This window comes from Podarcis muralis, chromosome 4, assembly GCF_964188315.1.
Source record: "Podarcis muralis chromosome 4, rPodMur119.hap1.1, whole genome shotgun sequence".
NCBI classification, from domain to species: domain Eukaryota; kingdom Metazoa; phylum Chordata; class Lepidosauria; order Squamata; family Lacertidae; genus Podarcis; species Podarcis muralis.
The window spans coordinates 56,803,782-56,827,720 of record NC_135658.1 but is presented as its reverse complement, the minus strand read 5'-3'; the positions used below and the strand labels follow the sequence as shown (position 1 = coordinate 56,827,720).

General features: G+C 41.4%; 1 protein-coding gene across 1 annotated transcript; it reads left to right on the top strand.

The window, feature by feature from the left end:
- The first annotated feature begins 3,241 nt into the window (after positions 1-3,241).
- Positions 3,242-23,690, top strand: LOC114596476 (uncharacterized). The gene is made up of 12 exons (XM_077927793.1): positions 3,242-3,355; positions 4,719-4,865; positions 7,967-8,021; positions 11,187-11,314; positions 12,080-12,232; positions 12,795-12,950; positions 14,160-14,306; positions 15,822-15,985; positions 19,796-19,943; positions 21,451-21,597; positions 22,717-22,866; positions 23,668-23,690. Exons 1-12 carry the CDS (start codon positions 3,289-3,291, stop codon positions 23,673-23,675), a joined length of 1,470 nt encoding a protein of 489 aa, XP_077783919.1. The 5' UTR covers positions 3,242-3,288; the 3' UTR covers positions 23,676-23,690.
- The last annotated feature ends 249 nt before the right edge of the window (positions 23,691-23,939 follow it).

Sequence of the window (23,939 nt, the reverse complement as noted above, 5' to 3'; positions counted from 1 at the left end):
ATCCTTACAGAAGCAGCACATGAGAGAAATGAGTGTGGCATGCCCCAGAATGTATGCACTATTCCCTAACTTATGTATAGTTAGATTGTAAAGCGAATCTACACTGGTTGGTTTTAAATGTGTTATAGAAATGTGACACCAGAGGGCGCTGTAGAGCAGGGAGCTTTCGACAATGTAAAACTGCATTGAGAGTTATATAACATTAGTTAATAACATTTTTACGATCAATGTTGATCCAGCCCCAATGTATGCATATTGCTCTTTGTTAAGTGGTGTGTGAAATGGTGGAGTGACTTCCACACCTATATCCCAAGTGAATAATACCAGTGTCCTTCTTTATGACTATATCCAGATAACTTGCTTGTTGCAGGGAGACTAGACAGCATTGTCACAGAGGTACAATTTTCAATGTGGTTTAAGAATCCCTCTTCCCAGTTTTGTGGGAATTGTAGTTCTGTGAAGGAAATAGGGGTCTCCCAACAATTCTTGGCACCCTTAATGAACTATGCTTCCCATGATTCTTTGGAGAAGCCATGGCTATTCAAAGTCATATGATGTTGCTTTAAATATATAAATGCAGACTGGGCCACTGTGTCTCAGCCTAACTTACCATACAGGAGAGAACCGTGTGACCTTGAGCTTCTTGGAGGAAATATACAAGTAGATTAACAGCTTCAGAGCTACCAGCCAAAACCAGCATGTAAAGCACATACATTGCCACATGATTGCATTATAGCCACAGGACGGTTAAGTCCAGTCAAAGGTGACTCTGGGGTTGCAGCATTCCTCTCACTTTCTGGCCAAGGGAGCCAGCGTTTGTCCACAGACAGCTTTCCAAGTCATGCAGCCAGCATGACTAAACCGCTTCTGGTGCAATGGAGCACTGTGACAGCGGCCACAGGAAGCATTTAGAAAGGGAAGAAACCACTTAAGCTAGGCATAAATTTCACAAGCAGTAACACATTAAAGGCTTCTGGAACAAGCCGTTGGGCTTGTTAACTATTTCACACCCTAGAAAATCTCATGCAACAGTAGATGAAAACATAGCACACAAATGCCTGCAAATTCTTGCCCTTACTCCTGGGACAACAAGTGAAGGAGAGTGTTTCTCATTGTTAGTGAGTTGCCGTACAGTTCATGAAAACTGCTGTTTAAAATAAAAGCAGGGCAAACCAATGGGAAACACATTAACGATAGTAGTACTGGAAGGGGGAACCAGCAGCCATCCAAATATTGTTGAACTCCTATTATCCCCAGCCCCAGACAGCATGGCTATTAGTGAGCAATGGCGGGAGTTGCAGTCCATCAGGAAAAGAAAAGAAAAATAAACTGGGAGGCTCCCTCTCTGTTTGACTGTGTTTCCCATTGATTAGTTGTACTTTGATCTGAGAAAGAAATTGCAAGAACTGTACAGTAATACATAAAACATAAGAAATGCAATTGCTCACTCTTTGTCCCAGAAGTAAATGCAGGAGTCTTGAACACTTTAACAATCCACAGGGAACTAAAACTGATCTTATACATTCAATATTGTACAACTATGGTGAAGTTGCAGTGCACATCCCCACAAATGTTTTAAATAAGACTTTATAATGCTGGTCTGATCCTGCTCCCCTCCCCTCCATCCCACATTCAGGTACAGTTCTGGTACAAATAACTTCTTTTCCTAAATTAGGATGGTCAGTTCTGCTGGTAAATCTTTGCAATGTTTTCTCCCCTAAGAAACAATGAGCAAACAGCACCTAACTACTTGTCTCTCTATTCTAGAATTAAATCTAAGAGATTTATTTCACTGTATGCAAGTCAAATATGCTGTTTAACTTTAGGGAAGGTTATAGGCAGGAGCTATAGCCAGTGAGTACACAGCTTTGACTTGGGACTGGAAAAATGCAACCAGAATTTGAGTTAAAGAATTGGCAATATTACACCTTGCAGTCCTGTAATAATAATTCTGGGTGGCTTCCAACAAAGATTAAAAATGCATTAAAATGTCACAAATCTCTTGGCTTTATGGGGGGGAGGGGAGAAGCAACCCTGTAGAGTGCATGTAATTCTACGTTAATGTAATCTAGTAGTTACATTATGTTAATATTTTTAGACTGCTTTTCTGTCCCAATGGCTTTGAAATGGCTTAAAAATTAAAAACAAATGGCTAAAAATGACAAATGCAAGTATCAGCATGACCACCTCTGACCGGAGAAATACAATAGAGAACCAAGGAATTATATATCAGTCTATGCCAAAGACCTGGTGAAATATTTCTCTCAGTACTACTTCTCTCTGCTATAACATGTCTCCACATGTTGCCTAAAGACTTTAGGGTTGGAATTCCTTTGACTAAGTGTGTACCCTGTTTTAATTTCACTGGAAGTGGGTGGGGTTTTTTTTTGCAATATGTGATTTTTATTGCCATGTATGGTTTTATTTACACACATATACTGACTGAAGGGGCAGCTTAATTCCAATAGATGCCCCAAATTCACTGCTCTGCATCCAGTTTCTAGGGCAGCCACCAGAACTACCACATTTCTTACGGAGAGCATTTTAGTCATCATCCCCACAGGTAGGGAAAAGGTGGGAGGAAAAAAGACGCACACTGCTTCCAGATAGAGTCTGGCTACTTCCTTAGCTATGCAAAGACCTGCCATTCAGGGCCATCTATCTTAATCCTGCCAACCAAAGGGAATCTGTCAGGTGACACTTGTCTGAACTACCTGACCCAGTCTAGCAGCCTCTTTTCATACCACCAATGTTCACAGAGTTAGGGGGAAATCAAAATGGCAAAATCAATCCACATGGTAGACATGGGTTTGTATAATACTGGGGATCTCTTTTCAACTGCATGTGTTCTATCTACCCTGGGTCATCAATGAATGGTGTATAAACAGGGTGTATGTCTGATCCCAATAAACAGGGTGTATGTCTAATCCCAAAGCTTACTCCCATGACACACTGGATTTAAAGAGTAAATGCTGGAGCCTTGGGTGGAACCTGCCTATGTGTAAACAGCCTTTAGCAAAGTTTAATATCTGAACCAGTTTTCTTTTCTTTTAGAACTGCTATCAGGGGAAACCAGTCACAGTGAATGCTGGTAAATGTGTTAATGGTCTAATTTTAATCAAAAAGAGATATCAGGAACAGGATTCCAAAAAGCACCACCTTAGGCAAATATTCTATGAAACCAAGCCAACAAACACAGCCAATATATAAAACAAAACTCTCTCTGGTGTGGTTCTCATTTACAGATTCTCCATCTTCCTTTCCTTGAGGCCGATCAAAGACGCTGCAATGGGAAACAAAATGATCTGGGTTCTGGCCATTTTGACCATTGTAGGGCTCAGCAATGCCTTGCTGCGTAAGTGCATGCATTTTCAGTATTTCTTTTATCATTTATATTATATGAAAAATCAAGTGGCATACAACGAAGCTACACTAGTGGCGCAAGCCTCTGCCGTTCTGCTTGTAGCATTGCAGCCAAAATATCAGTTCTAAAAGGCAGGTGAACTTTCTCTTATATATCGCTAGATCTGGCTGTCTTGATGGGGTAGTACTGGAGAGCTATCTAGGAATGCATTTCTGTGTGATTCTAATAAAAAGAAGGCTTCATTCATGTTTATGTTTTAAGCCCCAAACCCTGTATTTTGAAACCAAGAAAACCTGAAGTAGAAGTGTTTAATAATGTGTGAATATTATGAAGTTGGTTTTATTTTATTATAGGAATATAAAAAATAGCTCACCCACATTTACTCTCTGGTTATTTCTAAAGAGGGCAAGAGGTGGGGGGAGATTTGTCATAGAGGGCATTTAGGATGTTGGTAAGTTTGCTCAGACAGGCAGAAATCAGGGACATGCAAAAGAACTGGAATTGGTGCCAAGACAATTCATGTGGCAGTGGATGGATGCCGTGTCTTCTAACCATAGACAGCTTCTGGCTTCTAAATGTCCATATATTCTAAAGCTCCTTTAACAAATATACAGCCCACACTAACCAAATTAGCTCATTAAAAATAGAATTAAAAAGAATGAAAGCTGGGAATTTGTGGCAGCTACTGAATCTTTTGTTATATGGCATATTATGGCATCCCCCCCCCAAATATACAAACAAATATACCCATGTCCAATGTTGGATATGTAATATCTCAGATAAAACCATGCGGTAAGCTGAATATGTGTCTGAAAATAATAATTTTGGTTTATCTATATATCAGGCTTTTGAACTGATTTTGATCTTATTAGTGCGCTCATAATAATCTAGCAACAAGGTTCTGATCATTAAACTTACGTTGCTGCCATAACAGGCCATTGTGTTATTCTCATGAATGAAGAGACGTTTTCTTCTTTTCTAGAGCAATGCTAGGGCAGGTGCTTCTTTAAGAAGTTGTGCTTTCATTCTTCATTCTGAAGTGGAGGCTGTGTGTGTGGCAAACAGGGAACTCTCCCTTCTTCTGGTTTAAGATGCTGACTGTTTGCCATAATAAACGTTGACTGACATTAAAGCAATGAATGATGAAAATACCAGGGTTACTTTTGCACTAAAACTATCAGTGTTAATGTGACTAGAATTGTAATTAGTGTGATGATTACAAGAAGATCAAATAGATGTAATTGTTTTATTTAAAAAGCAAAGGAGTACATGAATTTATGAGGTTGCTTGGTGCATTCGTGATCATCTCCCTCACAGAAAACAACTTGCTGATATCAAACTTTGCTTTAAATAGCTTCAGGACAATGCAATGTTCCAGCAAGATCAAGAGAAAATTGTGGCTACCCAGGCATTGGTGAAATTGAATGCAGTGCAAGGCAATGTTGCTTTGATTCAAACGTGATTGATGCCCCCTGGTGCTTCAAACCCATTTCAATAGAAGGTTAGTATCCACAACTCTAATTCGTTTTTGGATTCCAGTGTCAAATACATTTAATGTGTGTGATTTTTGGTACATAAAAGTACAATATGAATGTCTTGTTGTAAGAGCTTAAATTATTCTAAACGTTTTCATTAACGTAACCTTGGCACAAGGCAGGACTGAATCCCAAAATCAGTTGTGCTAGTCTCCTTCTGAAATTACAAGTATTGGTGTTGTGCAGTGGCCTTGTGATGCCAAATACGTTTCTAATTTTTCTAATTTGTTATTTTCTAATTTGTACGGTGGTTCTCTAATAAAGCAGAAATCGCACCTGAGGGCTTGATCCTCTCAGATGCATAGAATCTAGGGTTGCCAAGTCACAACCTGGGGAAGAGAGCTGCATCTGAAAAGCTCAGCTCTGTAAACTGATGCAGCCTCAGAGATGCATATATCACATTCCCCATCTCTCCAGCCACTCTCTCACACACATGTGCTAAACCAGTCCTTTCCCAAACAGGTGCCCTTCAGGTACATTGAACTACAACTCCCATCAACATCCCAGCCAGCACAGCAATGCTGGCTGGGGCTGCTGAGGATTGTGGTCCAAAACATCTGGATAGCACTGCTCTGGGGAAAGGCTGCACTAGATCAGGTTGAAAGGGAAGGATGGAGAAAACAGGTAGTTGGGGATTTGTGTAATTGGGGCAGAGATGGACAGGGCAAGGGCTGGGCTAGGCTAGCCAGATGCAGAGGCCCCCAAACCTTTCAAAGTAGAGTAGAAGAAGGAATTTCAGGAGGTGAAGTTAGTACGACAGCTGCTCAAGGTGTGGGAGCTCTGTCTTCTTTTGTAGCTGGCCATCCCGTCCCCAATAAAGGTATCTGAGTAATATCTAAATCAAATGAATAAGCATGACATCAATCATGTTGCAAAATTCCCCACACACTTAAAAGCAGGAGACTGGGAGGTGGACATTGCAATGGCATCACACATCACAATGCAGATTTTGTATTAGCAGATATTAGTACAGGGAAGAGGTTAAAAAAGATGAATGGACTGCTCTTTTGAATGGCAGCTAAGTGAGCTGTTCTCATCACTACAAGTTATATTTATTTTATGTTGATCATTTGGGAAATGTTTGGAACGTGCATCAATATGTTTAAATGAGAATTTTTTTAAAATGCTTGAGGCGAGAAATGCTCTGATGAAGTGGATTGTGTGGCTGATGTTATTCTTTCACTTTCTCCATCCAGAGTGCGTGTTATAAGGAAGGGATTCAGTGATAGTAGGAACCACTTCTCTACACGAAGAAGCTGTGCACAAGGCACTTCATCATCATGGACCCGTTTCTTGACAATGTTGGCAACTGAGATCCTGCAGAATTCTGAGACTAATTGAACCACTTAAACCATGCTATAGATTACTTCTTCTGATTCTCCCCCCCTACTGTTCAGCGCTTTGCTCCTTCCTGAAGCAATAAATCAAAGCAAAAGTGTGTTGCGTCCTTAATTTCTGCTTTCCTTCTCTTTCTTTCAAATTCAGACATTTAGTAAGATGCACCCAGCCCTCATCTCTATACATGCCTGCCAAGTACTTCTCTATATTGAAGAAACAAGCCTTTACAATGCACAATTGTGGAGAATTTAGATCAAATGTGCTAGAAGAGCTGTTTTTCTAGGGTAGGGAAATCATTTCCCTCTGTGGCCCTTGCTCTGTTCTGCCAGAGGATAGGCTGCTGTCTGTTTGATAGCACTGGCTCAGAAAACTGGCTCCTCAGTGTTTACCAAAATAATCAGGCGCACAGCATGAACAACTTTGGGTGCGAGTCTGGAGGGAGGAATGCCACCATAATATACCACATGGGGAAACAGAGAAAGTACCAAAGCTTTCTCAGAAAAAGAAAACAAATCAGTAAATTACTCTTTAACCACAAAGGCTACCCCAGAGATGGGAGGGAAGGAGGGGAGGGGTGTGTGAAGTGATGATGTTAAGGACACGAGACGGCGATTGCCTCATCTTTCAAAAAGAATGCAGTCAAAATGGGGCAGTGGGCCAGAGAAAAAAGAAATGCACACCAATTACTTTTATGTTTTCCCTGAGTTTACGATCATTCCATGTGACAATGGCTGGAGTGAGAGGTTTATTCCAGGGAGTCTTGGCTGTATAAGGGATGAACTGTATCTCTGTCGTGCATTCATTCCCATCTTTGCACATTTTATTGAGCTCAGCCACCATTTATAGCACAGATGGGCAATTTGTGGCTTTCCCAATGTTGCTGGACTCTAATTCCCAACAATCAGGGATAATGTGAGTTGTAGACCATCAATATATGAAGGACCACAGATCTCTCATCTCTGGTTTGTAGGCTATACTAGTGTAAGGGAGCATTGTTTTGTTGCATCTGGTCTGGTATCTCCATACAAAATCATCACCTACAGAAAAATGCACCCTAATCTTGTGATGGAAGTGTAGAGTGGCTTGTACTGCCATACCATAATAGAGAGGAGACTGCCCACTGGGGAGCGGGCTGGCTGGCGAGGCCCCCTAGATTTAGAGGCTCTATGCTTCAGCCTACTTAGCCTATACATAAATCTGGCACTGAAAACAATTAAGTTTCCTGTAGCACTGCATGAAGTATCTTCTGGGAAGAAGTGCCTTGCCTTATGTTCTCTGCCCAAATGCTTATCTACCTGGCAACAACTTTGTGCTGCCCTTCAGCATTGCATCTGGTGATGGTGATCTGTTGATCTGTTTATTGCCTCCCAAACAGAGCGCTTCCTCCTGGGTGGACTCCGGATGCAAGTACAGCTCCAGAGGTCATGACATATCTGGGTACTGATAGTTCCTCTGGATCAGATTCCTCATAGGATCTGGTTGGAGGACAGTAAATTAGCTGAACAGCAGATAAACATTTGGGAAGCTTGGCTTTCTGCCCAGAGCCTGAACTATCACATATAAAAAAGCCCTTTGTCCTTTGTCCTTTTAAAAAATGAAGCTTGTAGGCTCAGTTCAGACATGGTGTGACATCACGGCTATTAGATGCTGATCTGCAAACTAAAAGCCATTATTCCAAGAATAATCCTTGGGACTGAAGAAGACAGGAAATTTTCTGTTATCTAACATCTAGGTCTGGCAGCACCAGAATCAAGCCACTTATGTCTAGCTTCTCACCATTTCAAGTAAGCCAAAATTTCTACGTATTTCTTTTACTTACTCTGCACATTACTTTATGTAAATGTCAGGGAACTGCCATCGGCTCAGGGGGGAGAGGGGAAAAGCCGGATGGATTACAGAGAGCCCCCAAAGATCGTGGGAAGCAGCTCCTCCTCAGCGGAGGAGAGGAACCACGCTTCCAGTGGAGAGAAGCTTCAGGGCTCGGAGGAGGCAAGGCAGTGCCAGGACACCTTGCCTGGGCAAAGCGGGGAGGAGAGAGGTCCTCCGTTACCCATGCCCTCCTTGCGCAGTAAGCTTTCCCGCCGAGAGGGGAGGCGCAGATTGGGCGTCAAGAAACTGCTTTGCTGGGGAAGGTTTAAGGACTGCCCACTCATGGATTCCGCCAGTGAATGAGCCAGCCATGGGAGAGTGGCGCTCTGGACAGATAAAGTTAATTTTGGCATCAAAAGCAAGGCTTCACAGCCAAGCAGGGAGGCATTTGCCTGCTTGCTCTTAAGCAACTCCTTGGAACCCTAACAGGAAATCATTGCCATATGGTTTCAAAGGATGCTTAAAATGTATGCCTCAAAAAACTTTTTATACTATTTTGGAAATAATATCTTTAGGTTAATATTTTTTTGACTCTCAAGAGCAAGATCTGGAGTGTTATCATTGTTCATAGTCCCATTCCACAGATCTGTGCACTTAGATATGAGGCATGTACACATATATTCACCAAATAGATGGCAACACTACAGCAAACTCATCCTCCAAGTGGTGATCCTTAGGTAGCCAATATGACATTATTCCACACACAAGGAGGAGGCATCAGCAGAAGTACAAAAAAGCAAGAAAGTACAAAAAGTCTTGGACCGATGTGGACTCAACATGTTCAGTGGCCACAGAATGCAAAGTGTCTGTTGGCAGGGACATAGAAGATGGGTGTGTGTGTGTGTGGAATGGAAAAGGCCATGACTGGCTTTTTGAAGCACTTTATACAGCAACTTTTATTTCTTTTCAATTTCCACATGTGATTCTATGATTCAAAGGGATGTCACAGGGACCCAATCCAGCAAGAATTACTCAGAATACTCTGGATCAGGACATTTTTCTTTTATCATGTTGGCTGTGGTTAAAAAAACACTGCGCTATATTGTTGTAGTCAATACTGTTCTAATTTCTGGCAGAAACATTTGTGGCAAGTGTTAAACAATTATTGACTGCAACTATATAACTCAGCAGTCTTATAATTTTATATAGTTTACTTAAAGCATGGGGAGCTTATCCCCTAAAACAGATATTTTAGAAGATTGTTGTCCTAGTCAGTGCCGGATTTATGTATATACTAAACAAGCTATAGCTTTGGGCCCCACTCTCTTAGTGGCCCCCCCAAAAAAAACTAAAGAAAAAAACCCAGGATGTACATTTCCAAAATATAAGATAAAAAACAAATAAAATAAAACCTACATACAGCAACAGTGTTGTGTGTTGTGTGTTGTGTAGGCTCCTGCGATGTAAGTAATGGGCCCCGCCTGCTAGCCTGCTCCCTAAAATATCACTGGTTTGCTCATTTCTATATCAATTGCTTTTATAAAATACATATTTTGTTATGTGCAAATGGCTTTAGATACCTATTAGGTCCATAAATTACCATAGAGCATCTATTCAACACAAAAAACAGCGACAATTTGTTGTTGACAAAGGACAGCTAGACATATAAAGGGCCCCATTACCTTCAGTAGCTTAGAGTCCCATCAAACCTAAATCCGTCCCTGATCCTAGAGTAACAGAAAAGAGAAGAAAAAAGGATTAGTATTAGCATTTAGACTAAGTGCACCATAGTATGAGGCCTAGCCAGCAGTGGATGCTGTGTGGCTTGTAATCTTTTTTTTCAACCTGGACTGGAATTGCTCTAAACTCTGGTGAAGTGGAACACGCAGAGCACGGACTTGATTTCCTTTATGTCACAGTGGGAGGAATTCAATGTAGCACTGAGCAGATCAGTCCAACAACACAATCATTTGCCTTCTCCTGCCTGCTGTTCCAAGGTTTCTCAGAGCCAATTCGTGATGTGTGGAGGACGCCCATGGAGTGGAGAGAGGAGGAAAACCTTAAGGCACTAGCAGAAGTCCCTATGCAAGCTTCCATTGGTGTGACTCATTGATGGAATCCTGCCCGACCCTTACTATCTTTTGGTGCTGGGGTTACTTGCTTCTTGTTTTTCTTGCCACTTTGGTAAAGGAGAAGCAATGATTCCATGTATCATGTGGCTGACTGGTAATGAAGGAATGTAATCAAATGCCAGTTCTTCTCCGAGTAAACCCATTAAAATTAATGGACCTAAGTTAGTCATGCTCACTAATTTAAACAGGTCTATTCAGAGTAGGATTAGCACTGAATACAACCCAAAGAGTTTTTATTTCAGGCCGTTGTTAGTGTTGAATCATCACATTAAATGCAAACAGAGATTCCTCATTGGCTAGACAGGTGCACTCTGTGTATGCCATACCATTTATTTCTGAGGCTCATAATTCTAAATCACATCTGCCCCTGCTCTGTTTAAGCTCTGTAGGCTGTGTCATGCTTTGATTGGGTAGAATATGACCTAATCCACACTTTTCAGGAAACTGATCCTGTTTTGTTCTTTAAATAAAAATAAAAGATAAATTAAATTGCAATTCTTCCTGCATTTTGTCACAGTGAGGACTTCATATCATCAAAGTCTCCCACTGCACTTTACAAGCCTGTCGCTGGTTTGAGTACCACATTCCCAAATGTAGAGACAATTAATATTTTTAAACCTCACCCATATCAAGAGTGACTGGTGAAAGATTGTTAACACCCTTAAAAGAGTCCATTACTAACGTTCGACTATAACTCAAGAGCATTGAATGAGCTCAACCATTTTAGCGATCGAAAGGTCTGCATTACAAAATGTAGGTTATGACAGATTAATTGACAATTATTATGCATTTTGCTCCATCATAACTTTGGACATAGTCTTGTTTATTTAGGTGAACAAACAGGATCCCCCCCCCCCAAAGGACTGAGCACAGGACCCTGTGGACTGTAAATCTGCCATTGAACAGCATTTTTTCACTGATAAATTTTGGGAAGAAATGAACCAGCTTAAGTATTTGTATTATTTTAATTTAGGGATATAAATGTAATGTAAACATATGTTATTTCAGATCAGTTTTCTTAGAAAGTATTAAAGTGAACAAGCTGGATATAGGAATGGAATGCAAGCAATGGTTATTGTTGGTTGCTGCCCTGTGCTTAGGATCTGTCTGTTCCCAAAATAGAAGACATCCACCATGTAAGTATATATTGCATATACTATTTGTTTCTTAATAAACAAAAGAAGCCGAGTTAGTGATGAACAGCAAAGTGACGAAACAACAGGCAAATGCAGTCATCTATAAATTGTTAGTAAAATAATTCCCATAGAAGAAATTTTTATTTTCTTTCTCTCTATGTGAGGTCAACTGAGGATAACCTTGAGTGCCACTGTTGTAGTCAATAAATTGCTTTAGGCATTCTTATTATAGCTTCATAAACCCATGCTACAGTGCCATGTCCTATAGACCTATAGACACCCACCCAACCACTGTCGCCATTACTGTTGACAAAGAGAACAGAAGACAATCCACACTTGCTGATCAAACATTGGTTTGTATAAAATGATAATGTTGGCACCAAAGACAAGGAGACTGTACTAGTCCCTGTGAGGCAGGTATCTGATGGATGTGCAGCAGCTGGTTGGTTGTTTGGCAGACTTCTTGCTTGTTGTAATGTTAAGCTCCTTTTACTTATAGGCTGCATTTGCTTATCCCAAACTCTCACATTAAAGCTCAACCAGTTAGAGCCAGATGGACTCTTCACAATAGGAGATAGGAGCCTTGTGAATTGGTTGAGATATTTTGAATCCATGAAGAAATGCAAAGTATTAAGGGACCACATGATTTATTTTCTATAAACCCAGCTCACAACGTGACACAACAACTGTCCACCCCACATTTGGTTACTTTACAATGGAGTGGTAAATATGGTTGCTCCAAATGTAGCAATTCCTTCCAAACAGATGCATGCCAATGTCTGATGGATGTCCAGGCTAGAAAGAGGTGTGATGCCACTTCTGCAGGCATCACTGCAGAGCAATGCACAGAAAAGGGCTGCTGCTTTGATGCAACTGTGCCTGATGTCCCATGGTGCTTCAAACCTTCTGGAGAAAGAGGTAAATGATATACGAAAGGTTTGGGGGAGGAATGGGAAGTAGCTAGGGACAGGGTAGAAATTAGATTCGTTTCACATGACCTAATCCACACATTCTGCAACAATATGAGAACCAAAACACAGCTGTCCCAATTTTGCAAACAATTCCTCCAGTTGCTCACCCTGGATTCATGAATTTAATGAAGGGCAGGCAAGAAATGGAATAGCTATATAACTAAAGATGTGCTCATCATGCTTCCTGGGGGAGGCATTTCAGAGCCTGGTTGCCACCACAGAGCAGCTGGTCTCCTGTGCCATTTCACAACACACTTCAAATAAAGAATGTACTTGGAGCAGGGCTTTGCATCTTAACACATGGGACAGGCTGCAGTGGGAAGAGGCAGTAGTCCTTCGGCTGTTTGGGCTCTGTGCCAGGGGGTGGGGTCTAAGCTCCAGGACCTTGATTTAGGTCCTTGGATTTTGGTTTTGATGAGCTTCATTTAAGCCAACAAGGAGTTATTTCTCAACCTAGGCTGAAAGCAACATTACAAGCTGCCTAAAACATGGCATATGGTTTCCAATAGCTTCACTCCGATATGCAAAGAGAATGACTGAACCGCAAGCAAGAGTGGACTGTGGCTATCAAGGGATCACGCGCAAGAGGTGCAAAAGGATTGGATGCTGTTTTGACCGAAAGGCTTCTGACACATCAATGTGCTTCTATCCCCCAGTGAATGAGGGTAATGACTTTGTGTTAATGTTCTCCAAATTCAAGAGGGGAAATATAAGCCCATTCACAATCATGTTCCTTTAGGTTCTTATGTAACCTGATGTCACATAAACAATAACTTTGTTACAAAGATATTTTTATTATTTTTATTATTCCCCGCCCATCTGGCTGGGTTTCCCCAGTCACTCTGGGTGGCTTACAGCACATGTAAAACATAGTAATATATCAAATATAAAAAACCTTCCTGATACAGGGCTGTCTTCAGATGTCTTCTAAAAGTTATGTAGTTCTTTATTTTCTTGACATCTGAAGGGAGGGCGTTCCACTACTAAAAAGGCCTTCTGCCTGGTTCCCTGTAATTTCACTTCTCACAGTGAGGGAACCACCAGAAGACCCTTGACGGAGGACCTCAGTGTCTGGGCTGAATAATGGGGATGGAGAGGCTCCTTCAGGTATACTGGGCCGAGGCCGTTTTGGGTTTTAAAGATCAGCACCAACATTTTGAATTGTACTTGGAAATGTACTGGAAGCCAGTGAAGATACTTTAGGACCAGTGTTATATGGTCCTGGTGGCCATTTGCAGTCATCAGTCTAGCTGTCGCATTCTGGTTTAGTTGTAGTTTCCAAGTCACCTTCAAAGGTAGCCACATGTATCCAAACGAGAGATAACCAGGGCATGCACCTATTGAGGACTGGTTAATGGAAAAGCAGAGTTCCTGTTCCACAGCCTGTTTCTTCCCCAAGAGAGCACAAGGCAGGCAACAGTAAGCCTCAGTGGCTGAGGATAGCTCAGTCAGTAGAGCATGAGACTCTTAATCTCAAGGTCATGAGTTCAAACTCCACATTGGGGAAAGGATTTCTGCATTGCAAGGGATGGGACTTGATAACCTTTGTGGTCTCTTCCAACTCTACAATTATATGATCTCTGTTCAGAACACTGGTAGATAGAAGTGATTTCTGCCTCCAGATTCCTCCAAATGTCTCCAAATTCCAGTCCAATGTAGAAGAGAACTCCTATCCACATGATAGTGAGAAAATAGGATAGGGCACAACCATTTGACCAGTTGTTAATTGTTTCTGCCTAAGTCATGGTCCATAACAAGTCTTTTAATGGTTCGTGTATTCTATGATTAAAATAACCAAACAGATAAATACATGAAAGGCACATCAATAGAAGTAACAGAAGGCTGGCAGTAACATGATTCATTCTTCTGAACAGTTTCCCAGCATTGTGTAATGGACATGAGCGCAAGGGAAGACTGTGGATACCCAGGCATCACTGCCGAGGAATGCCAGGGAAGAGGATGCTGTTTCAATTCATATGTTGTTAGTACACGGTGGTGTTTTTACCCAACATCCATAACAGGTAACAGAGCAGCAACTTGCTTGTGACAACAGATGTCTCTGAAATAGAGAGGGATGAAGTATGCCTACAGAGAGCAGTGTAGGGATAGCATCTTGATCCATGTCCATAGAGATTCTGTCCTGGAATGAGAATAACAAAATATTGGACGGACTATAATATTGCATTTACTTATTGTTGAGATATCACATTTTTATTGCAAAATCCATATTTTCCAGAAATAAAAGTAATGGAATTATGAGGATTTTGCCCTCTGTATTTTGAATATTCTGATTGTATTTGGCAAGTCAGTGTTAGCACAGGCATTGTCTGGTTGCTACTGGAACTGTTTCCAAGGACACTGGGCTGCAACTACAGTCTTGTGCCATTTTAATATTTTTTAGTTGCCCATTTTTCTCCCCACCACTTCAGTTCTGTGTGCATAGGATATGACAGCATGTCTCCAGCCCCAGTGTCAGCTGACTCCAGCTTCAATTATTTTATTTGTAAAAAAATAAAATCTTTTTGGACAAGCACTGTGAAGAGATGTGCTGGTCAGGTGCCATCTTCATTCTCCTTAATGTGTCTGGGCCCCACTCCATCACAGAAACAGTGAGGTGAGTCCCAGAGGCATTGGGAATGATTAAGATGACAGCATCTGCCACTCTCTCATCTAGTACTTGTCTTAACAACTCTGGTCTGAGGAGGAGCCAGAAAGGTAGAGCTGCCCTGCTTTCAGCATCATGGCCCACCGCTATTGCCAACCACCCACACCCACTGTCATCAGCTTCCTGGTAAGCTTGGGAGAGTATCAGAGTGATGCTAAGAGGAGCTAACTGAAGGGCACCCGGCCAAAGCTCTGCCCCCCCAAAAAAAATCCTAGTGCTGGCCCTCGATAGCACATCTTGTAAAAACAACAACTTATGATTGTAGAAATAAATTGAAGTAAACTAAAGATCCAATTGGTTTGCAGAGTATTTTGTATCAAAAGCCTTTCCCATTTATTTTTCATTTGAATGTATCTTCTTCATATATCTTATGTTCTTCAGAACATACCAGGATCTTATGCATTCTAGAACTCAGACATATCCAATAATACTGGGAGGAAATAGGCAGAAGAACAAATTTACATTGCAGGGTGCAGACGTTTTCCTGGCTGTTAAAGTAGATCAGCATCTACTTTAATAGTTAGGAAAGCTTCTCCCATCCATGTATAGAGGGATCCTTCCTTCCTTCCTTCCTTCCTTCCTTCCTTCCTTCCTTCCTTCCTTCCTTCCTTCCTTCCTTTTGGAGTCTTCAGCCTTTCACAGTATAAAGTAAATCCCCCCCCCTGCAGTGTAAAGCTGCATGGTCCAGAACCTCATCAGCTTTTGTGAGAATACTATAATATAATATAGACAGAAATTGATACACATTCATAGAGGAATTATGGGGCAGCTTCACAATCCAATTAACTTTTTTAAAAAACAACAACAAACAACACAAAAACAAAAAACTTTGAGTCAAAAGTTCTTCTTTCTCATTCTTTTTCATTTTAAGGACCTCCCAAGATGTGTGGAATGGCACCAAACAAAAGGGTGGGTTGTGGATCCCCTGGCATCTCTGCTGATGAATGCTTGAAGAAAGGATGCTGCTTTGAACATTTCCAGTATGCCCAAAATGTTCCCTGGTGCTTTGAACCTTTGGCGAGGCAAGGGAATTTTTCACTATGAAGAACTGGAAGTTGTTTGGGGTGGCTGAAGAGGATGCTCTGCGGAATAGGGGACCACAGGATTTCCCTTGCACTACATTTTTGTCTCACCTTTTCCATTCCCATATGTATAAATAGCAAGAAGGATTCCTCATATGCTATCCTAAAATATATTAAACTATCAAAATATCCAGTGTTCATCTTTGTTGGGTTGTCTGACACTAATTCTAATTTCTCCAATAGGAAGAATGTGAGCATATGTACTAGAAATAATAATAAATAACAGATCGGTGGGAGGCAGAAGATTAGCCCAGCATCAGCCTGTTCATGCAACTAAATTAATACATTTGGAATGAGGATCAAATAGACATATATGGAGTTTGTTGTGCAATCACTTCCCCAGACACCCTGTTTCCACAACTGCTGAAAAATAGATGAAACAATGGAATTGTCAAAAATATAAGCTGGGGGTGGTGGTAGAGCGGTGGAAGGATACAAATATGCAGATATCTGCGGGCTGAGTCTTCAACAACCTATGGTGGGTTATATGACCAGGAGCCAATTTTTAGTCAGATAGCAGATCCCACACCCATCTCCCAGTGTTGCTAATAGCTAAGGATAAGGTGGTTCAGAGGCACAAAAGTATTCTTAGAGAAAGTGGGATTCTAACTCTCAGAAAACTGACATTCTGTCTAGCACTAGCATTGGATTAATATATCAATCCACACAACCTCACATGTAGCAGTGAGCTGTACACATGCAACTGAGCATGTAAATTCCTACACGCTCATCTTCCGAACACATGTTTGGTGCTGGGTGTGGTGGTGGTTGGAATGGCAGCTTGAATTTACCCTCATTAGATATGCAAATAGCAGCAGAACCCTCTGATATTTGGCTGGTTGGAATGTAGCCTACAAAGGTAAGAGACGTTCACATCTGTTACTCCACCCATTGTCCTCTCGGACCCTGTCTGCCACTGGAATCTGCTCGCTTGAGAGTGTGGTGTAGTAGTTAAGAGTGGTGGACTCGTAATCTGGTGAACTGAGTTCGCGTCTCCACTCCTCCACATGCAGCTGCTGGGTGACCTTGGGCTAGTCACACTTCTCTGAAGTCTCTCAGTCCCACTCATCTCACAGAGTGTTTGTTGTGGGGGAGGAAGGGAAAGGAGAATATTAGCCGCTTTGAGACTCCTTCGGGTAGTAATAAAGAGGGATATCAAATCCAAACTCCTCCTCCTCTCCTCCTCCTCCTCCTCCTCCTCCTCCTCCTCCTCCTCCTTCTCCATGAGGACTGAAAAAGATTCCTTGCCATCTGAAATAGCTTCAGAAGTTCCACCAATGAAGACATTTCTACATCCAACTCTCAGTGATCCTCAGGAACATCTGAAGGAGAAGTTGTCCAGGGGAAATGTCATGGGCTGTAGATAGATGAAGCTAATTCTTGCACAACTTCACCTGTGCAAGTTCCCCTTCAACTGTTTCAAGAAGTGCTGCATTCTGTCAGCTGAAAGGCACATCTAGCTAACAACACTTCTTTTCCAATGTCCAAAGCCACTCAGATAGCAAGATATTGGTCATAGATATCATTACGACATTCAAAGGAAGCCTGAAAGTTAGGGGACAGAGCACCTTCTACATATGCCCCCATAAAAAAAGAAAGGAGAGGGAATCATAAAGGGAAAGAGATGGCACACTGAGCTTTCTCGTTATGCCTGAAAACCATCTCTAAGGAGGACCTCCTCCCCAAACTCTTGTTTTCTAACTGAAACAGTGTTGAAAAAAAAGGTAATGGAGCTGTTGTAACAAAGATAATCACTTTTGTAAGGAGTTACCAGCTCTATGTTGTTGCTGTTTCAAACAACGTATCAAAGCCCATATCAGATTAAACTGTTTGTTGGAGGTACCAGACTTGTATTTACATACACAGTTACAAAATCCAGTGACCTCCGCTGTGCAGTCCTCACATGCTAAGGGGTGTGTAGGCATACAAAGTGCCAACTCAAAGATAAGAGGAATAGTTAACAATTGACTACAGCAGTGACCTCCACTGATAGCGTATCAGAGCTATGACACAAATCACAGATATTTTCTGCCCTGTTGCCAGTCGAGGAGCAAAGATCTTCATTTTCTCCATTGAAATATATTTTATACTGCAGTGTTTCTCAAACTGTGGGCTGCAGTCCCAGAAGTCACATGGAGGTTTCAGTCTGACTGGGGGGGGGGGGCATTGGTGGTACAGCCTATCCCTAGCTGCAGTCATATAGCTTTTTGGATGGACTGAGCCTGGAAAATCCCAACGTATGCAGAACATGGGAGCAGAGGTTGATTAGAGAGTGAGGCAATAGCCAGGGTCAGAGGGGGAGAAAGGAAATGGAAAGAGATGAAATATAGTCGTACCTTGGTTTTCGAACAGCTTAGTTCTCAAACATTTGGCTCCCAAACACTGCAAACCCGGAAGCGAGTGTTCCGGTTTGTGAATGTTCTTTTGGAACCCGAATGTCCGACGCGGGTTCCATAGCTTCCGATTGGCTGCAGGAGCTTCCTGCAGCCAATCGGAAGCCGTGCCTTGGGTTCCAAACGTTTTGGAAGTTGAACGGATTTCTGGCACGGATTCTGTTCGACTCCCGACGTATGGCTGTAGATGGCAGACAGACAGACAGACAGACAGACAGACAGACAGACAGAGTGGTTGTGCCAGTATGAGAGAAGGAAGAGAAAGAATGGGAAGGAGAAAGGACAGACAGACTGGGAGAAGGGACAAGGGAAGTGCCTGGGGCTTCTGCTGTGCCCTTTAGTCCCTTTGATTCATCCCCCACAACCACAACCTTCCTTCCTTCTTTCTTTTTCTACCTTTAATGTGTAGGAGACAGAGTGCATTTGGGCATCTGCAAAAAAAACCCCCCACAATTGGTATAAAAAGAATTCTTGTGCAGTTCTGCGCATGATCACATCCAGACTGCAGTTTTTTTTGCAGCACATAACCAAAGCATACATGTGCATCAGTAAGAATGTAAACAAATTGAAGGAATAGATAGCCGCAGCAAACTGTTTGTGTTCCAGTTCTAGAACCAATTTCAGAAATTCTCTAATTAAACTGGAATTCAGGACCAATGGAACTACACAGCAGAGTGAACATTCAGGAGCAAACAAAGAAGCGAACGAAGAGAAATGTTTAGCAAGTTGGCACTTTACCCTATTGCCTTAAAACGAATCAACAAAAGATAGAACTTGAGTAAAGAAAGAAAAAAGTTTGACGAGGGTCAAAATTCTGAAACTTAAAATCATATTCTGATTTTTTCATAATGTTAAACATTATTCTAGCATCTTTATTATTTTTTAAAAATAATAATATGAAAACCTGGATAATTTCATGGGCAAGTCCCAAAGAATTGCCTTGATCACAAAAATGTCATATGAATTTTGATTTAGGGCTGAATATTGCTATTTGTACTGGTCTAAATCTGATGCAGAAATACAAACTACAGGTATGGCTAAAAAGCAACACTTCCTTTTATGCATGTCTATTTAGCTTTCTAAAATGGTTGCCATGTGAAGCTGCTCAGATGTTTGGAATGCTGACTAATGTCTCCTCTGAGGTAATCAACAGTGCCTGACCAATATCGTTTATCTACTTTCATTTGATTCTTACCACCCAGGTAGCGCCACCTCATATGTTGCCAAACACACACTCACATGCACACACGTATGCAAAACCCCTTAGATACATTTTCTAATCAAATGAAGAGAGATACTTGAGGTGGAGCATGGCTAGAAACTTGTTATCTGACTGTTGAACACAAACATTAATTGCGTTATAAAATAAGGCCCATAGGGACTGTGAGGTACTTTCCTTGATTTTAAAGCTTGCTTACCAAGAGCTGGAAGCTACGATGGAGCAGAAGGGGGTCTGGATACTTTCACTCATTTTAATTTTAGGACTTGGTGCATTGGCCGATGATAAGAAAGCTCCACGTAAGTACCTTAAGAGCTGTTTAGATTATCCTTCCTTATAGTGCATTAATGGAATGAAGGCATATGTTGCCAATATTCGGAATTGGATGAACTTGCCCCTGCTGTTGAGAAACTTTAAGGCCAACTTCTTACCAACATTAAGAGAAGCACAACAAAGTCCCTTAATCAATTAGATATATTTCGCAAGAGTGCACATCAAACTGGGTAACAGCTATAAAATATGGAAGGTTTCTCCCCCTGTCCCATAAGGAAGTAAAGGGTTACATTCCGCTGCGTGGGCAATAGAAAAAATTCAATTCATTTCAGTGATATCAGCGATGACCTTTACAATTGAAGCTAAGCCAAGTCACTTGGAAAGTCGAACCAGCCACATCCGAGAGCTCAAATTGCAGGAGGGAAAGGTTGCAGACCATTAGTGAAATCCACAAGCCTTAGCTCCCCTAAGGGTAACAAAATAATGCCCACTTACAACAGTGTTCCAAAAACAGGGGTTAAGGGCAGTGGTGTTCTTAGGGGTGGCCCAGGGGAAACTAGGCCCTGAGCTGTTTTCACTGTCTTAGATCTCCTGCACCTTTTCTTTTCTAAAAAAAAAAAAAAAACTTTTTAAAAACTTTATTTACAGGGCTGCTGGGAATGCAGCAAAAGCATATTGCCAGTGAGACCTAAGTCATCTAGCACCTTCATTTTCTCATAGATCTAAAATTGCATCTCTACATATACATTAGGATATGTACATAATGCAAATGTGCATCATGAACCTGCATTCAGAATCTTTTAAATACCTAGCAATTTGCCTCCTTAGAGGGGTATTGCCAAAGGTACAAGAGCTGTCCCGTACAGGTGCTGCTTATGATTTGGTACCTAAGAGAGAGGGATAAAATATAACCCCAAATCCCACAGGAAGTTCACAAAGGTGCCCTTTTAAAATGTGTTGGGGAGGGGGTGATTATTGGGTTGTTTTTGTTTTTATTATGTATTTTGCTGTTTCAGATTGTGATTTTATGTTGTGAACCACCCTGAGACCTGTGTGTATATGGCAATATACAAATATAATAAATAATAAAAATAATAATAATAACGTGTTCTAATATTACTGGAAACATGTTGTATGATTTCAGCAGGCTTAACCCCTGGCATCTCTACTATCAGAGGGATCTAAACAAAGGATTTGCATTTTTATTAGATAGGAAATTCATGAGCCCTCTTAGCAACTGAGCCTGAACCTGCATGGACTGAAAATTGGGGCGGGGGGGGGGGGGGAGTCTTGTCCTCACAAAGGCCAGCTCAGCTCCAGAGACTTTCCTGCTCAATCCAGCTCTCACAGGGCTGGGGTTTGCATGCATACCTGTGCCCCTCCCCTCTTTTAGCCATTGGGTGTTCAACTGAGGGCTACATTTAGGCAAATATCTGAACAGAAGGAAGTTCCCATTGCAAGGTCAATGAGACCTGCCAGAGGCTACCATGTTCTCACAAGAAAAGAGCTAACCATGATTTCTGTTCTCAACAGCGGAATGCCGATGTCACGTTGATCCCAAAGCAAGAGTTAACTGTGGACCTCCTGGAATCACTCCCCAGCAATGCCGGGATGCCGGGTGTTGCTTCAGTTCTGAAGTTGCAGGAGTGCCCTGGTGCTTTGCTCCAAGCCCCCCAAAATGTAATGTATTTTTCTGAAGCATACCTGGCTTTTCTGAGATACTAAAAATGATACACAGGTCAGAGAGATGGAATTCTGCTATCAGGCATTCAGTTAGTCTTGTCTTATAGGCAAACATAGAAACTGTCCAAGGAAATATGAAAAACCACTGTTTCTCAGTCACTGGAACCCTGCCTGATGTTAGACTTCATGCCAGAACCTGAGAGAAAGTAGATAGATAGAAAGATAGATAGATGATAGATAGATAGATAGATAGATGATAGATGATATAGATAGATGATAGATAGATAGATGATAGATAGATAGGTAGGTAGGTAGCTAGATAGCAAGCACACCATTTTTGTTTATGATGAACCTTTAGGTATGAAGGATTAATAAAATACCTAAGCTGTGTACAGTACACCAGATAGCCTATTCCCACAGCTGCTTAAGGATAATGTGGTTATATAAGTACAAGCAGATGATGGGCTGTTCCCAACCAAGTCATACTAAGAGAAGACCTTTTTGGAATCAATGGTTTTACTCTGAGTATGATTTAATCAGATACAATCCAGTGCTATTCAATTTGCCCACAGGGATTATATTTCTTTCCTCAGCCTTTGTTATGCTTTGCTAGAAATGTGAGTTGATTAGTTGATTAGTATCTAAGCTCATCCCAGTTTGTCCACGAATTGGTTCAGGCATGTAAGATGAAACTAATCACAGCCCACATAGAGGAAATAATCACAAAATACAGGTAGGTAGCCATGTTGGTCTGACGCAGTTGAAATATATAAAAAATAAAATAAATTGTCTAGTAGCACCTTAGAGACCAACTAAGTTTGTTCTTGGTATAAGCTTTCATGTGCATGTACACGAAAGCTTATACCAAGAACAAACTTAGTTGGTCTCTAAGGTGCTACTGGATTATATATATATATATATATATATTTGCTTTCGTAGACACCAAAACCTGCATATATATATATATATATATATATATATAATCACAAAATAGTTCATGTATCTTGAGCTCAAATAAAACAGAAAAGCAAGGGCAAAAGCAGCACCAGCTAGACAAAGACTACGAGCAACACTGTGACTTCGATCCACTAATCTTCAGGTAACTATTCAAAACAGATAAAAAGGTATGTCCTTCAGAGGTGAAAGTCAGGAAGAATTGTGGATACCCAGGAATCTCTGCTGCTGCATGTGAAGAGAGAGGATGCTGTTTTGAGTCCCATCCCCCCGCAGTTCCATGGTGTTTCTTCCATGTTGAGGTAGCAGAAGGTAAAGTAACAAACATATTTCCCCCCTTTGCACAAATGGAACAAAATTTTGTACTGAGGCACATGCTACTCCTTGTATTTTGTTGTACATTATATCTTCAAGAGACTATACTACCAGTCAATAGTAAATGCCTTTCAGCGTGAGCATGCAAGCAATCTGTAGCACAGGTCAAGTGCAAATGGAAAGAAATCTGATGTGAAAAGCTTTAGAATAACTGCATACACCCTTCCCCAAATTTGGTTACTATCCCTCATGCAAGTCCATTAGTATGAGCAGGGAGGGCAGTAATTCTAGTCCTGGGGTGATGATAGGGACAGTCTTGTTGGTCCCACCCATTGTTGCTTACGGATGGCTTATCCCTGCAGCCTTCCATGCATTTGGGCTGGACGTCTTCAGCAGGGAGCCTTTGTACTTGTACAGCAATTTTAAATGATCTAGAACCCTGATCTTCTAAGATTCTACACCACACAGGAAGCCCACACAAGTCAAGCAGGCTGTCTGCTGCAAAGGGTCAGCCCAAACACGTGGAGGGGTGCAGCAATAGACCAGCAGGAATGTGACGGGTGTGGTCAGGCAGAGTGCCCCTGCTTCCCCTCTTACATGAGGGGAGCAAATGATTAGGCCCATGGTCCGTATAAGCATGCGTAACTGAGTACAACATTTTTTTTGGGGGGGGGGGCAGAATATTAAAGACAGCTACCACGGAACATTACCCCTGCTGTCACTTGATTTGATGGAGGTGGACAAGGGAGAACAAAACTACCCCAGTTCTTATACTTTTTCTTTTTATTGTTTTTTCAGAATGCTAAAACGAAGCTTCAGAAATGGACATTTGCACAAGGAGCATCTCTGCCAATGGAACAATTCAAAAAGGAAAACATGTCATCATGCACATTGTGCTCTTGTAATTCTGACTTCCACGGCACTTTGCTTTGCCTTTGCATTCCCACAATAACACAATTAATCACATATTTTGTCTCCCACTGCTCACAATATTAGTGCTTGGCATCTTTTCAAAGCAATAAAAGGTTATAATAAACTTTAATTATTGATTTTGTGGGACTTTTTTCCTG